The 12,998-nt window shown below is 42.7% G+C and overlaps 1 protein-coding gene across 6 annotated transcripts in view; it reads right to left on the bottom strand.

Moving 5' to 3' along the window:
• The window catches only part of LMBR1 (limb development membrane protein 1), a 74,871-nt gene extending 63,221 nt beyond the window's left edge, over positions 1 to 11,650 (bottom strand). For 3 of the 6 annotated variants that reach the window (XM_087730066.1, XM_087730090.1, XM_087730106.1), the window contains exon 1: positions 11,315 to 11,649. In XM_087730066.1, the coding sequence (XP_087586192.1) occupies positions 11,315 to 11,377 (63 nt within the window). In that variant the 5' untranslated portion in view covers positions 11,378 to 11,649. Of the gene's footprint in view, positions 1 to 11,314 lie in introns of all 6 variants that reach the window. The other 3 variants (XM_087730074.1, XM_087730081.1, XM_087730098.1) reach the window with 2 other exon arrangements.
• Positions 11,651 to 12,998: the final 1,348 nt, after the last annotated feature.

Raw genomic sequence — 12,998 nt, 5'->3', positions numbered from 1 at the left:
AGCTACTTCAAACCCAGCTATGGTACATTCTCACGTTATAGGGGAAATACACTCAGTCCTTGTTTGACCAGCTGTATCAAAATATAAAGGAAATTAAGAGGAGTGAGAATTTTATATGGTTATAGTCAAACAGTCAAGCAAAGCAATTCTTAATCATTTTTAATGTCTTTTTTTGTGTTCCCCCCTCCATTCAGTAAACGAAAACAAAACGCATGGATTCTATGCTACATCCAGGGGCTCCCTTTTAACAGGCGGCACATTAAGAAGTCTTCAAACCTCAGGCATATAATTCATTCACATCTCTTCACGTGGACTAAATACAACCTCTAGTAAGACAAGCGAAAGAAGCCTGTCTTCCCCTGGAGTTCTTAATCTTCATTTGGGAAAGGAAGTGCTTTATGCTCCTGCTTAGATTACACACTAGACACGCCAAGAGAGGCTACTTCTGGAGATGCACCGCACTACATTCTTAGGTATCTTGTATCCAACTCTTCCATAGAGTCATACTTTTGGATCTGTCACCTTAAGTCATCCAAGTATGATCCAAGTCATACTTTTGGATCTGTACCAGACAGCTCTCAGCTCCTATGAGACTGGAGCTGGAGATAAACTGCATGCATTTCAGTTCGTAACTATGTGTGTCTAAGGGGCTGGCACTGAAGAGTCTAGCATTAAACACAAGCAATAAAGGTCTGAACTAACTCAAATTACATTGTACTTAGCCCACTAACAGTTACTAAAGATCAGCTGAGATTAATTTGTCTGTGTGGATGATCTTTAAAACTTTGGCACTGAAATTCACGCCTTGGATTGGTAAAACATCATCTTCTGTTGCAAGTGCTAGAGCTACACTTTCATGCCAAGAAAAAATATGCTCAAAATGCACAAGATACTCTTTTTTTCCCCTGACGCACAAGATAAAACCATCATTCACAATTGTAATTCGTGTGTGTGCGCGCACGCATTAAAAGCTGCATTTTTGTGTACAGAAAGATCAACAGCTTCTATTTTTATAGCACAATATTCTTCCCAACTTTGTGCAGGAAAGGTAGCTGTAAGTTTATACTAGGAAAAAAGCATACAGCTGCATTGTTCAATAATTGTTCAATACCTGTCAATCAGTGTGCCCTGGCAGTGAACACTCCCAAGAGCATCCTGAGCTATATCACCAGAAGCAAAGCCAATAATCATGGGAAGCAAATCTCTCCAGTCAGCATTCATCCGGTCACATGTAGTTGCTGTGTCCAATTTTGAGCCTCCAATATAGGAAAGACATTGGTTATTGCAGCAAGGAAGATGACTGAGATGGTCAGGAGGCTGGAACATTTGCCTGGTGCAGAAAGGCTGAAGGACCTCAGCTTGTTCAGCATGAGGACAACAAGGCTTCAGGAGGACCTGATAGCAGCTTGCCAGTACCTATGAGGAGGTCATTAAGAAGGCAGAGCTGGGCTCTTGACAGTGGTGCACGGTGGGAGGATGAGACTGGAGTTAAGGAGAAATCCCCTCCATGAGGAGGGGAGCCCAGCAGTGGAACCAGTTGCGTAGCAAGGCTATACAATCTCCATCCCCGGAGGTTTTCAAGCCCTAAGTAACCTAGTCTGATCTCATAGCTGACCCTCCTCTGAGCAGGGGGCTGGGGTCCAGTCAGCCTTTGTTTCTACTGTCCTGAATAAATTAGCACCATTAGAAACTTTGTCACCTCATAATTCATACCCTTCTCCAGGTCATTTATGAATGTGTTTGAAAGTACTAGTGTAAGCACAGGCCCCTGTAGGACTGTGTCAGGGATGTCCTCCCAGCATGAAAAAGCTGGACATCTTGCAGAACAACAACTTTTAGCAATAAGGAACCACCACAGAACTCCTTTGCAGAAAGAAGAGACCTTAGTAACATTCTCTGATTTAACATGCTTCCAAGCACAAAACACAGGTTCAAGATTTCCATTTGAAAAGTTTCAAAGCAGACAAGTGATCGTTTCCTCTCACTTGACTGCATACCCACGTTTAGAACAGGGACAGCAAATCTGGAGGAGCAACACAGACAAGAAGTAAACAGCATTTTAACATGCTATGTATGAAATGAAAAGATCAAGAAGTTCCAAAAAACTAAGGAATAAGAGAAGGAAGGAAATAACTTTATTTTAAAGTGGCTGTGTCAGTATTAAAACAAGTTACTGCTATTACATCCACCAACATTTCTATGCAAAGGATATGCCAAAAAAAAAAAGCTACAGATGTGATGAAGAATATAATGAAGAACATCTCCACTTCTTGCTGTTACTTTACAGAACGTGTCCTTTTCCCTAAACAGAAAAAACAGCACAAAGAAAAGAGAAGGCAGAAGTCACCCTGGGTAACACCACCCTGCATAATACGTCTAAGAACATGTTTAAGAGTTGAAAACGGAACTGTCAGTGTTTTGCTTGACTGTGATTACTACCTACAGAAAAGTAGTAGTGTTGTAGTTCTGAGTTTTAATTTCTATAATAGAAACCAACTAAACATAGCATTGTACACCCATCTCTTACTGCTCTCATGTTCTTAAAGTATTTTAATGTGCATTAAAATGCCACACAGCAACTAAAAAGCTTCCTCCTACTGTCCCACTTGGCAACTACTTTTGTTGACTCGTGGAAAGGATGGCAGGAATAAACAGCAAGAAAACACAGGTGGAGACAAGCAGTTCTCCTCACTCTATTTCTAACAACTCCATTATCCCATTGACATCTAAAAATCAAACAAGGTGTTCCACCTGTTTTGGATGTGTCAACAGTAAGTTGCCTATAACAAACTATATACACTGAAGAAAACTAAAATTTTTAGCTCTGCTCTGAGTTTGACCTTGGCATTCATAATATCATCTGCTTTATTAACTATTTATTCTTAAAAACTCTGTGCTCTGTGGTTAGATTAAGTTCACTCTAACCCAGCCAGCCTTATACACTTAGCACAACACATTAAATTCAAGCTTATGGGAAAATGTCAGCTACATCTTATGGCTACAGATTAATTTTACTCATTAACACACCCCTCCACACCTATGATTTCCCCCACATGTATGGTCTTCTCTCAAGACTCCTCCCTGGCTTAAGACATTTGCAAGAGGTTGACCCACTTTTTTTGTTGGTTCCTAAGTCATGAAGAAATCATCAGTGTTTCAGAGGCTGGGTGCCTAGACTTGCTCATGTAGGAAAAAATTCCACGATCTAACAGAAAGTACAAAAAATCCAAAAAATATATTCCCTGTGCTAGAAATACAGCTCAGCTGAAGATAAAAAAAACCAGCCTCTACAGCCCCTCAGAAGACAGCTTCCATATGTCATTTACTTATAACTATCTTCATGTGAACTTCACCAGCAGCAGAGCCCCACTTAAAACTAATGAAGGAATTCAAATCAATGTACTAATTTGTTAGCTTTTACATTCCCTTTTATATACTTAATGGGAACGTATTTATGTTGCTGGGTAAAGGGAAAAAAAATGTTATGACACCTCCACGACCCTTAGTAATAGGCCCAAGACACCTCTGTTCAGGGTACTGTATTCTATATCCAGTAATACACTCAAAACCCCTAAAAGAATGACTGCAAGTCATTTTTCTTTGACCTCTATGGGCTACAGCAATGCCATTAAAATCAGATTCAAGAATATTTTTCAGAATTAGTGCAAGATTTAAAAAGACCTCTAGAATTAACACCAATAGCACCAACCTAGATCATGCTAACATTCTGCCACTGAATGAGGGTATTATTCAACATTTTACAGCCAGGCTATAATAATCGGTTCTATTAAAACTTCACAGAGTGATTCCATTAAAAATTCCTTTTGGAAAAAATAAACTCAAAAGTCTCATTAATACAAACTTGTTAAACAATTTTTGTGTTGAGAGCGCTTGTTTGGCTAATATTAATTTCTAGGGCAAGACGCATAACTATCTTAGAAGACAGAGCTAATTAATTTTCTCCTCCTAACTCATAAAAATCCTCTTCCTTGTCTGCTCACACATACATACTGTAGAATTTTTAAGTAGCACATCTTTTTTTCCACCCCCACTCCCAAAACGAAAACATATATAACTGCAATACTTGTATGTTTTCATAATTCTCACCAATTATGCTGTCTCTACTGGACATAAGTTACCACAGCCTTAAACTCAGCAAATATTTTAGACATGTTGCTATTGTCAAATTCAACTCAAACTCATCAGCACCACTTCTTCCCAGCAGCTAAATACATTAAAAATAGAAAGTACAACTGGGTAATGGAAAAATGGGATACTCAAGACAAACAGGCACTTAAAATCAACAGTAAAACTGTGAAGCACCACGTTTCAATGACAATCGTGGAGCCTAACACTGGAAACCACACCACTGTAAGCCAAGAAGCTAGAAGGCAGGGGGGAGGAAACTATACACATATACTGCTTCTATCCTCTGTAATATTAAAACTCAGCCATACGCAGACTTCAGTGCCATCTATACACATACTGCTTGCTGTGGAGACGACACGTGATATGGAAACAGAGGAACTGAAACAAAGTTCTATGGAGTAGTATTTTCCAGTTAATCAAAATTTTCAAAGCCAAATTATTATCAATGCGCTCAAATATTAAAACACTACAAAGCATTGGGGGCTTTCTTGGAACCATGTTGATAGTCATTAGAAACAACTTTTAATATATTCAGTTAATCAAGAAACCTCTGTGTGGGAAGCAGCTCAGCAACACTGTGCACCACTATTCAACACCAAGCTGATGAAACATCAACATGAGCTTTGTCACCATCTCCATGAGAGTAAACTGGGCCCCAAAGAGCAACAGATCAAAGCTGCTTAAAGTATAAAGCGATTTCACCTGTCATGTGAATGACTAATAAGGGGGTTACAGCAGTAACTTATTCCAGGTCACCTCTACCTAGCTGTATGCTTACCTTTCAGAGTGATGCAATAACCAAGGCTGTTAATTATTATATGCATAAAAACATAAGCTACAATCATGACTTTCAAAGTCTCTCCTGTTCCTGTGTTATAAATTATGTAAATTCTTGTACATTAATATTATCAAGCAGTCAGTGTCCCTAGTCATTTGACAGAAGTACATGTTTACAGGAAAGCTTCAGCTGTTTTCAAGGTAAGGGGGAGGACGTGGAGAGAGTAAAGAGTATTGCAGAAGTTAAGACTTTCTCAACAACAGTTATCACTGGCCTCCTAAATGAGGATAAAAACCAAATGAAATAGGGGAGGGTGAAAGACAGGAAAGGAGGAAGCACTGCAGTTTTAAAAAAAAAAAAAAAAAATCACTTACACAACCTTCAAATAAAAGTAGTAAGCTTATATTGAATGAAGTGTTTTCTTTAAATAGTTTTCCTCAACCCAAATTCCCATCTCTGTCACCAGAACTGAACTCCCACTTTCTTATCATAACTTCACTGGCAACATGCTTCAGATTCTCTCTCCGCTCCGACATTACCACCATCTCCTCTGCTGCTCTGCTCTCCTCTTCACTCAACCCTCCTCAACGTCTCTGAAAACACTTCTTTCCAGTGGGTCTTGGGCTTATAAATGCAATCACACACAGCATCCCTACATCACAGCGAAGACTGAGATGTTCATTACAACCCTACGACCTCCCCGTTACATCCTGCCACCTTATCCAGTCCCTCTACTACATGGCCAGCTATCCAAACAAAACCCAAGACGGATATGCTTTTCTGTGGTTTGTAACCAATAACTGCTTTTGTTTGCTGTCAGTTCTTTCACTTTTCATTACATTTTCTCAAATCTAATTTACACTTTAATCTAAATGTTCTTAAGCAGATGTCTGTACCTTCCATGAAGTGTGTCGCCCTTTTGGTCAACTGCTAGCACAAAGAAACACACCAGTACTCAAAGGAAATTATTTTGAACCGTAACTAACAGCAACTTTCTACCCTTTAACCTTTCATGCTCACTTTATGTAAACAGAAAAAGTGGAACGCTCCAAAAGTCGTTCCTGTTTTGGGAATAAGCATCTCTAGCCATTTGTCTACGCCAAGTATTTGGAGATGCCTATTGATTCCAGATGGATCCACCAGTGCTGATCCTCAGGACCAGGAGCCAGAGGATGACTCATCACTTCTTAAAGTTCAGTACAGCACCCATGTTTACAAGCAAAGCCATATTTTTAAGACAACAGAATGATGCCTACATTTTATATATGTAATTATGTTAAATGTGCACCAATCTTTCAGCCTTGTATCTCATGCCACTACCATAAATACTCCTTTATTCGGTTACAATTCTTTTCCAAAGCATTAAAAAAAAAAATGAAGCAATACTGAGAAACCTAGGCAAAGTTATTTGAGACACAAGAAGCCATTTAAGATATAAATTACCCAAGTTTTCAGCATATGGATAAAAAAACTGAAAGGCATCAATTTTATTAAATAAAAGAGAAACTTGCATAAACATTCAAACAAACACATTTCAGTATTTGTAATAAGTTTGTTCTTAAAAATCACCTATGCTTCTAATCACCATTTTCTTCCTGGCCCACTATCAGAATATCATCACTGCTGGCATAAAAAAAAAGGGTCTGTGAAGATTACAATTTTTGTCTGGGGCATAAATTTAAAGAAGCAGAACTGGTCAGGAACAAGAGCACACTGCCAACAGGAGTACAGTGCTCAAATCAGCTTTCTCACTTTACTGCTATATAGGGCACAAACACCAGCAGTAACCAAGCTGCACTAGTTCATGTAGAAGAATCCTGAACACCTCTCTACCCCAAAACAGGACGAGAGGAGAAAAGGTACAAAAAGAAACCAGAGAAGAAAACAAAGCCAGTGGTATTAGTGTGAAGCTGCAAACAAAAAGCAAAGACGTGACACAGTTGCAACTACCTAAAAAGGCCTTTCTAAACTGCTGGAAATTATTTTTAGGTTCAGATTTACACACACACACACAAAACAACCATCATATTACCTGTAACAAAAAAAAAAAAAAATCACCTTAATGTAGCTGAAGCAAAAAAAAATTTTACAGTGGTATGGTTTAAAAAAAAAAAAGCCTCCTTGTAGAGGGAATTGCATTAAGTAGAGAAACTAAGTTTCTCTGAATACATATCATCTTAAGCCTACACCCCTGAAAACATCTAGTCCTTCAAATGGAAGCATCTGACATTAATCATAAAACTACATATTACACCAGTTTCAACATCTGCCTGGACTTGCACGAAGCGATTAGAGTTACAAGAGCACTTCTGTATTTGAACTTATTCTGCCAGGACTGATTTTTTTTCATGCTATATTTAATATAATTAAGTCATTTCCAAATATATTATGTTTGATCTTAAGCTTTCTAACTAATAATTCTGTGGCCACCAAATTGTTTTCTTCCACAGTTTTCCCCACACTACAAATGCAAGCACAGTGTATTTATTTTGCCAAGGAAACCTCATAACCAAGTGTATGTGTCTATTTTTACAAGCTCAAAATCCTACATTTTGTAAATGGAAAAATAACATCAAAAAGTAGATCTAAATTTTAAAAATATAAACTAATGTTGCAGAACAGAAGACTCAAACTGGAAAAAAGGAGTGCAAGAATATTCTAAAAAGTAAACCCAGGGGACCACAAAGAGATTGAACCATGGCACTGACTTGATTCAGGTTTGAAATAAATGATTCACAACAATACTAGCAGAAAACGGAACACTATGTTGTATAAACAGACATAATAACAGGACACAAGGGAGAAGCAGTTCCCTGAAAGTTTAAATACCTTCCACGGACGTGCAAGATCTCAGCAAACTATAAATGAATCTAAAGGATCAAGAAAGGCAAACTAATGAAGTGTACAAAAACTAACAGGTAGCATCAGACCAGCACAGAACATTGTCTGGCCTTTACAACTCTTCCATAGGAATGCTGATCGAGTACAGAACACAGATGCTCTTCTGTACTTTGTAACCAACTAAAGTTGTTTTTCAGAAAGATGACCTTTTTAGTTACAACTGAGTATGACTCTGGCTTTATTGAAGCCAAGGCTCTCACTGACTTAGAGCAAACTCACGGCTGTGGCATGTCTCCTATACTGGGTCATCCGTTCTCAAACTCCGTGTTTACCTTACTGAAGCTGAATTTTAAAGTTTGTACAAGTCTGAAAGAGTCTGGGTGTTTTCAATAACTATTCCAAACAACAGATCCTCAGCACAGCAGATTCACATTTGAAGAGCCATACTGAAACAACGCTAGGGAGTTAACCTCCTATTAGTAAAAGATCATCCTCATGAAGCAACAAAATACGAGGCAGATTATTTTCTTGCAAAGAGGCACCCTCTTGAAAAAAAACAAGTACCATACAGACACTCCAAACGAGGTCAAGAGTGAACAGGCCCAAGTTAAATTAAGCATGAAATCACAGAGATAGTCACTTCAAAAGCAGATGAAGGATTTATTTAAAAAAAAAAAAAAATCTTTTACTACCCTTGCTCAATCTATAAACATGTGTCAAACATTTCTCTTTTTGAGGTGGAACTAAGCGTAAGTTGGCACCTACAGAAAGAGGCAGGCACCACCAGCAGGCAGATAACAAGCCTTTAATTTTTGTTACATAACACAACTTTATGAAAAACTTTATAGCTTGCCAGTTCAGAGAACAGATGTAACAGAAATGAAGCATTCCACTGAAGTTAAGCTTAGTGTGCCCTTAGGACTCCATCAGAAAGCACAATCTAGAAATTCTATATCTATTCAAAGAAAATTTGTAAAAGAAAAAATGAAGAGGGTTTTCTTTTCAACCGCATCAACTTACTTTGATTTCTCTTCTCTCATGAATGTATCATTTTAGCTTCCAGTAAAGATCTGGCCACACAGCTAGGTCTCCAAAGACAATACTATCAGATCCCATAAATTTGACTTATTTCTTACAGGCATATAGACGTTTCATCCATCGTCATATTACACAAGAAACATCAAATCCTTCTATTAACTGCTCCACTGCCCCCAGCCCACCTGCAGCTGGAAGGAAAGTCTTGTCCATGTGTTAGAAAGTGCAATATGTTCCCTTCTCCAGCTGAGGGGCTGATGATTATACCCACTACCCACACAACAACTGTCTATTTGCAAATTGTATTCACCATGTAACTTCATAACCAGCAAGGGCAGGAATGATTAGGAGGGGATGTTAACATAATGGTACATGTAACCAACATACTCTGTTTACTTTATTACACTTAAGCTAACCACAAGTGCCATCATACTTGCAATATGCTTCTGTAGCTATGCAAGAGCCACAAGAAGGTTGTATTCTCAGCTGTGGATGGCAGCAGTTTATGCATTCATAAAACCCTGTGGTCTTCCAACATAAATTAAAGACAAGATCACAACTGTACCAATGCATGATTTAAAAGGCAAAATTGTTATTTTTATCCCCAATAATTATAAATTATAATAACAAAATGTAATAACAAAATTGTTATTATCCCCACTGATGATGGCTTGTCATCAATATTAAAGATCAAAGTACAGTTTCAAGAACAAGAAATCATTCACTGAATATTCTGCCTCTACTGTCCAAAGAAAGCAAAACTGCACTTCTAAAATACAAGTTCTTGATGTCTTATGTGATTGCTTACATGATTACACCAATAGGAAGAGCTACCTATTGCTCTAGAGGGGCTGAAAAAGCTTTAGAGAAGTAGCTACAGTACAGATGTGCCAGTTCTTTACGAATTTAATAGGCCTTCACTATCCGTAACTGCACCTGGAGAGGCTGCACACAGCCATTCCTTCAGACTAAAAATTCGTGCGTCCTACTAGGTACAAAAGCACAATAGGTAGCATACAATGTATCAGCACAAGACTCTGGTGGATGTAAGTAGGAGCTAATTAGCACACACAGGAACACAAATGGAAAAATGGACACCAGGGAAAAGATGGATGCTAGCATCCAGAAGAGGTACATGATTTGTGTATATACCTGTGTCTTCGTAGCTCAAAGGAGATTAAGATAATGCTTAAAGACTTTTTTACAAAAGAGTATTTTTCTTTTTAAGCCCCTCCACTGGTCACGCATTACATGACGTATGCTACATCCACTCACAGAAAAGCAAAGGTCCAAACATTTTTCTTCACACAGACTTGTTTTGCACTCTTCAGAAAGAAACGTCCCAGAAATATAGTACTTCACCAAAAGAAAGAAGGTCTTAACACATGGATTCTTAAAATATAGGAAAGAAATTAACACTCTAGGGACCCAAGCAAGTCTCTTTTATCAAATAACCTAGCCATAGGCCTACATAAATCAGTTAACAGTGATATTTAATATTGTCTCCCAATACAGATGAAAAATATTTAAAGCTAAATTATTAAATCATATTTTATTCAAGAAACCAAGACAGCAGTATCAGCAAAGAGAGTGCAATTACCCAGCTGAGTTAGGATAGCACGTGCATAGAAGACAACACTGTATGTCTCCCATGTGCAGCATACATTTCCTTCCTTCAATTGAATCAGAAGAGGGACAAGCCCCATCAAAACCCCTCCATCGGCTTTGAATAGCCCTGAAAACAATTATGAGGCAGTCAGAGAGGAAACCGCAACAGCCCTCTCCATCTGCACGTAAAGGCGCAGCGTTTCGCTTGCCTACAGGAGGCTGAGGAAGATGGGACAGCACAGGCACTGCCTATGCGCTCCGCTTCGCTCCGCTTGGAGAGCGCCGGGCACGCAGCAGCCCTGAGAACGACACGAGGGGTTAAGGAAAACATGAAGGTTACACACATCCGTTGCAAACAGTGCCGCAAAAGGCAGGAGGATCTTGGTATACAAGCGATAACACGAAATCCCATCCCTGCCTTACAGCAACGAGGCTGCGCTTGAAGCCTGAGTGAGGGTCGGACACACGGCACAGCGCACGGGAGCGCACTCAGAAGCGCACCCACGTCCTGCATGCACACACTTATCTGCCCTCTTCGCTGCAGGCACAGGCAGAGGCAGACCCGCCACGGAGCGAGAGCTGGGACCCCCACGCCCCTCGCCCCCAGCCCGGAGGGGGGGACGCAGGCAGCGGTGTGCCCAGGCGGGACGCCCCCCCCCCCCCCAGTCCGGACACGGGAGCGGGGGCGAGGGGCAAAGCAGCGAAGGGCAGGCAACGAAAGAGGGGAAGAGCGGGACAACGCCACGGCTGCCCGCCGCCGGGGGCTGGGGGGCGCCGGCAGCGCGGCCTCCGGGGCACGGCAGTGACAGGTCGGGGAGGGAGGCGGGAGGGGGTCGCGCAGCCGGGGAGCTGCGAGGGCAGGCGGCGGCGGGGGCCCGGGGGGGCGAGGGCGGCGTCGCCTACCGTGTACTCCCGCACTTGGCTGTGGAAGTTCTGCTCGCGGATCGTCACCTCGTCCGCTTCCATCCTTCATAGTCCCGCGGCCCCCGCGCGCAATGGCGGCCGCCGCCGCCGCGCCTGCTCCTGCTCCTGCCCCCCCGGCGGCAGGCGGGCCACCATGGCCGGCGGCAGCGCCGGCTGCTCCCCCGGGCCCCGGCGGCGGCTGAGGGGCCCCGGCGGCGGCGCTGGCGGCTGGCTCCGCCGCTCTGTCACCGTCCGGCGGGGCGCGGAGGAGGAGGAGGAGGAGGTGGGGGAGGAAGGGCGGGCAGCGCTGCCTCAGCTCCTCCTGCTGCGTCACCACGCAGCGTCCCCGCGCACACCGCGGCCCCGCCCCCAAGCGCGCGGGGAGAGGCGGGGCTAACGGGTGGGGGGCGTGGCCACACCGCCCCGAGGGAGGCGGCGGGGAAGGGCGGGAGCCGCCCTCCCGGGGAGCGGAGCCGCCGGAGCCGTCCCGGTGCTGGGGCCGCCCGCCAGATTCACCCGGCGCTACCCGGGGAGGCCCCGCAGGAGCCGGGTGTGAGCAGGGGCTCCGCTCCCCCTCAGGCAGAGCACAGCCACGGACCGGCACTGAACCCGGCAGCGTGAGGGCGCGCGGCGGCGTTGGGGTCTAGGGGATCCTCCGCGGACTCGGCCTTCCCTCGACCCGCGTCAGAACCGCTCGTTTGAAAGACTGTACTTAGAACTTCAGTTAAGACTCGTGTTCCACCTGTCTGGTGGCACTTGGAGTGACTCCTTCGTGTCCTTGAGTGACTCCTGGCGAGCCGCCGGGTCGGGCTTCGGCCCAGCGCCGCAGGGCCAGGGACCGTCTGCCGCTTGTTCCCCGTTCCCGCTACGCACACGGGCAGTTCTCTGGGCTTCTCAGTTTGCAAGTAGATCAGTTGTCTAAACATACACAAAAAACTATTAATCTAGGGCACGCTATAAATTATAGATGGTGATTTAGCAAATCAAACACTTATTTCTATCCAAATACGTAGCATTGTTCCAAGGAAGTTTCAAAAATAAGGATGATCGCTTTCTGCCTGTTGACATCTACTGATGCATTATACATAATATCTCTGCCAATTATAATTCCGATTATATTTACTACCCAGCCTCTGGCCCATTTTCATGGTTAAAAGCAAAAGGTGAAGTATTTATTAAGTTTCAGAGTTAGCAAAAGTAATCTTTGTCTGTCTGATGTATTTCTCGCAGTTCTGAATGCAGAACTTCCCTCAGCTTCAGTATGGCCACCCTCGCACCCGCGTTCTTCTGATACTTGCGAAGATACAGACAAGGTATCTGCAGGCAGATGTGTGAGAGGTCAGACGTGTCCCCGCTCGCTCTCCTCCTGAAGTCCACTGCTTGGGGAGGGAGACTTCCAGGTACTCGCTGAGGCTGCAGGAACAGGAGAGGACCATTAAAAGCAGACCTGAAGGAGCAGGGAGCACAGAGTCTTTGAGATGCTTCTTGGAAAAGCTGTCCTGCTTTACAGCCATTCCCTGCACAGCACTAGATTGTGTCTGACAGACAATATTATTACTCATTTGGGTTTTTTCTTCAACTATTCCCACTTATCTTCAATCACTTTTTCTTCTTGGGATGCTGAAAGTGGTGAAAGCATCGGCAGCTGCCAAGAGGAACATTACATGAGACTTGGGCTTGTGAG

Source organism: Nipponia nippon, unplaced genomic scaffold, assembly GCF_047370975.1.
Source record: "Nipponia nippon isolate SJK-2023a ecotype South Korea unplaced genomic scaffold, ASM4737097v1 scaffold_1, whole genome shotgun sequence".
Lineage (NCBI taxonomy): Eukaryota > Metazoa > Chordata > Aves > Pelecaniformes > Threskiornithidae > Nipponia > Nipponia nippon.
This window is presented reverse-complemented; position numbering and strand designations above follow the sequence as displayed.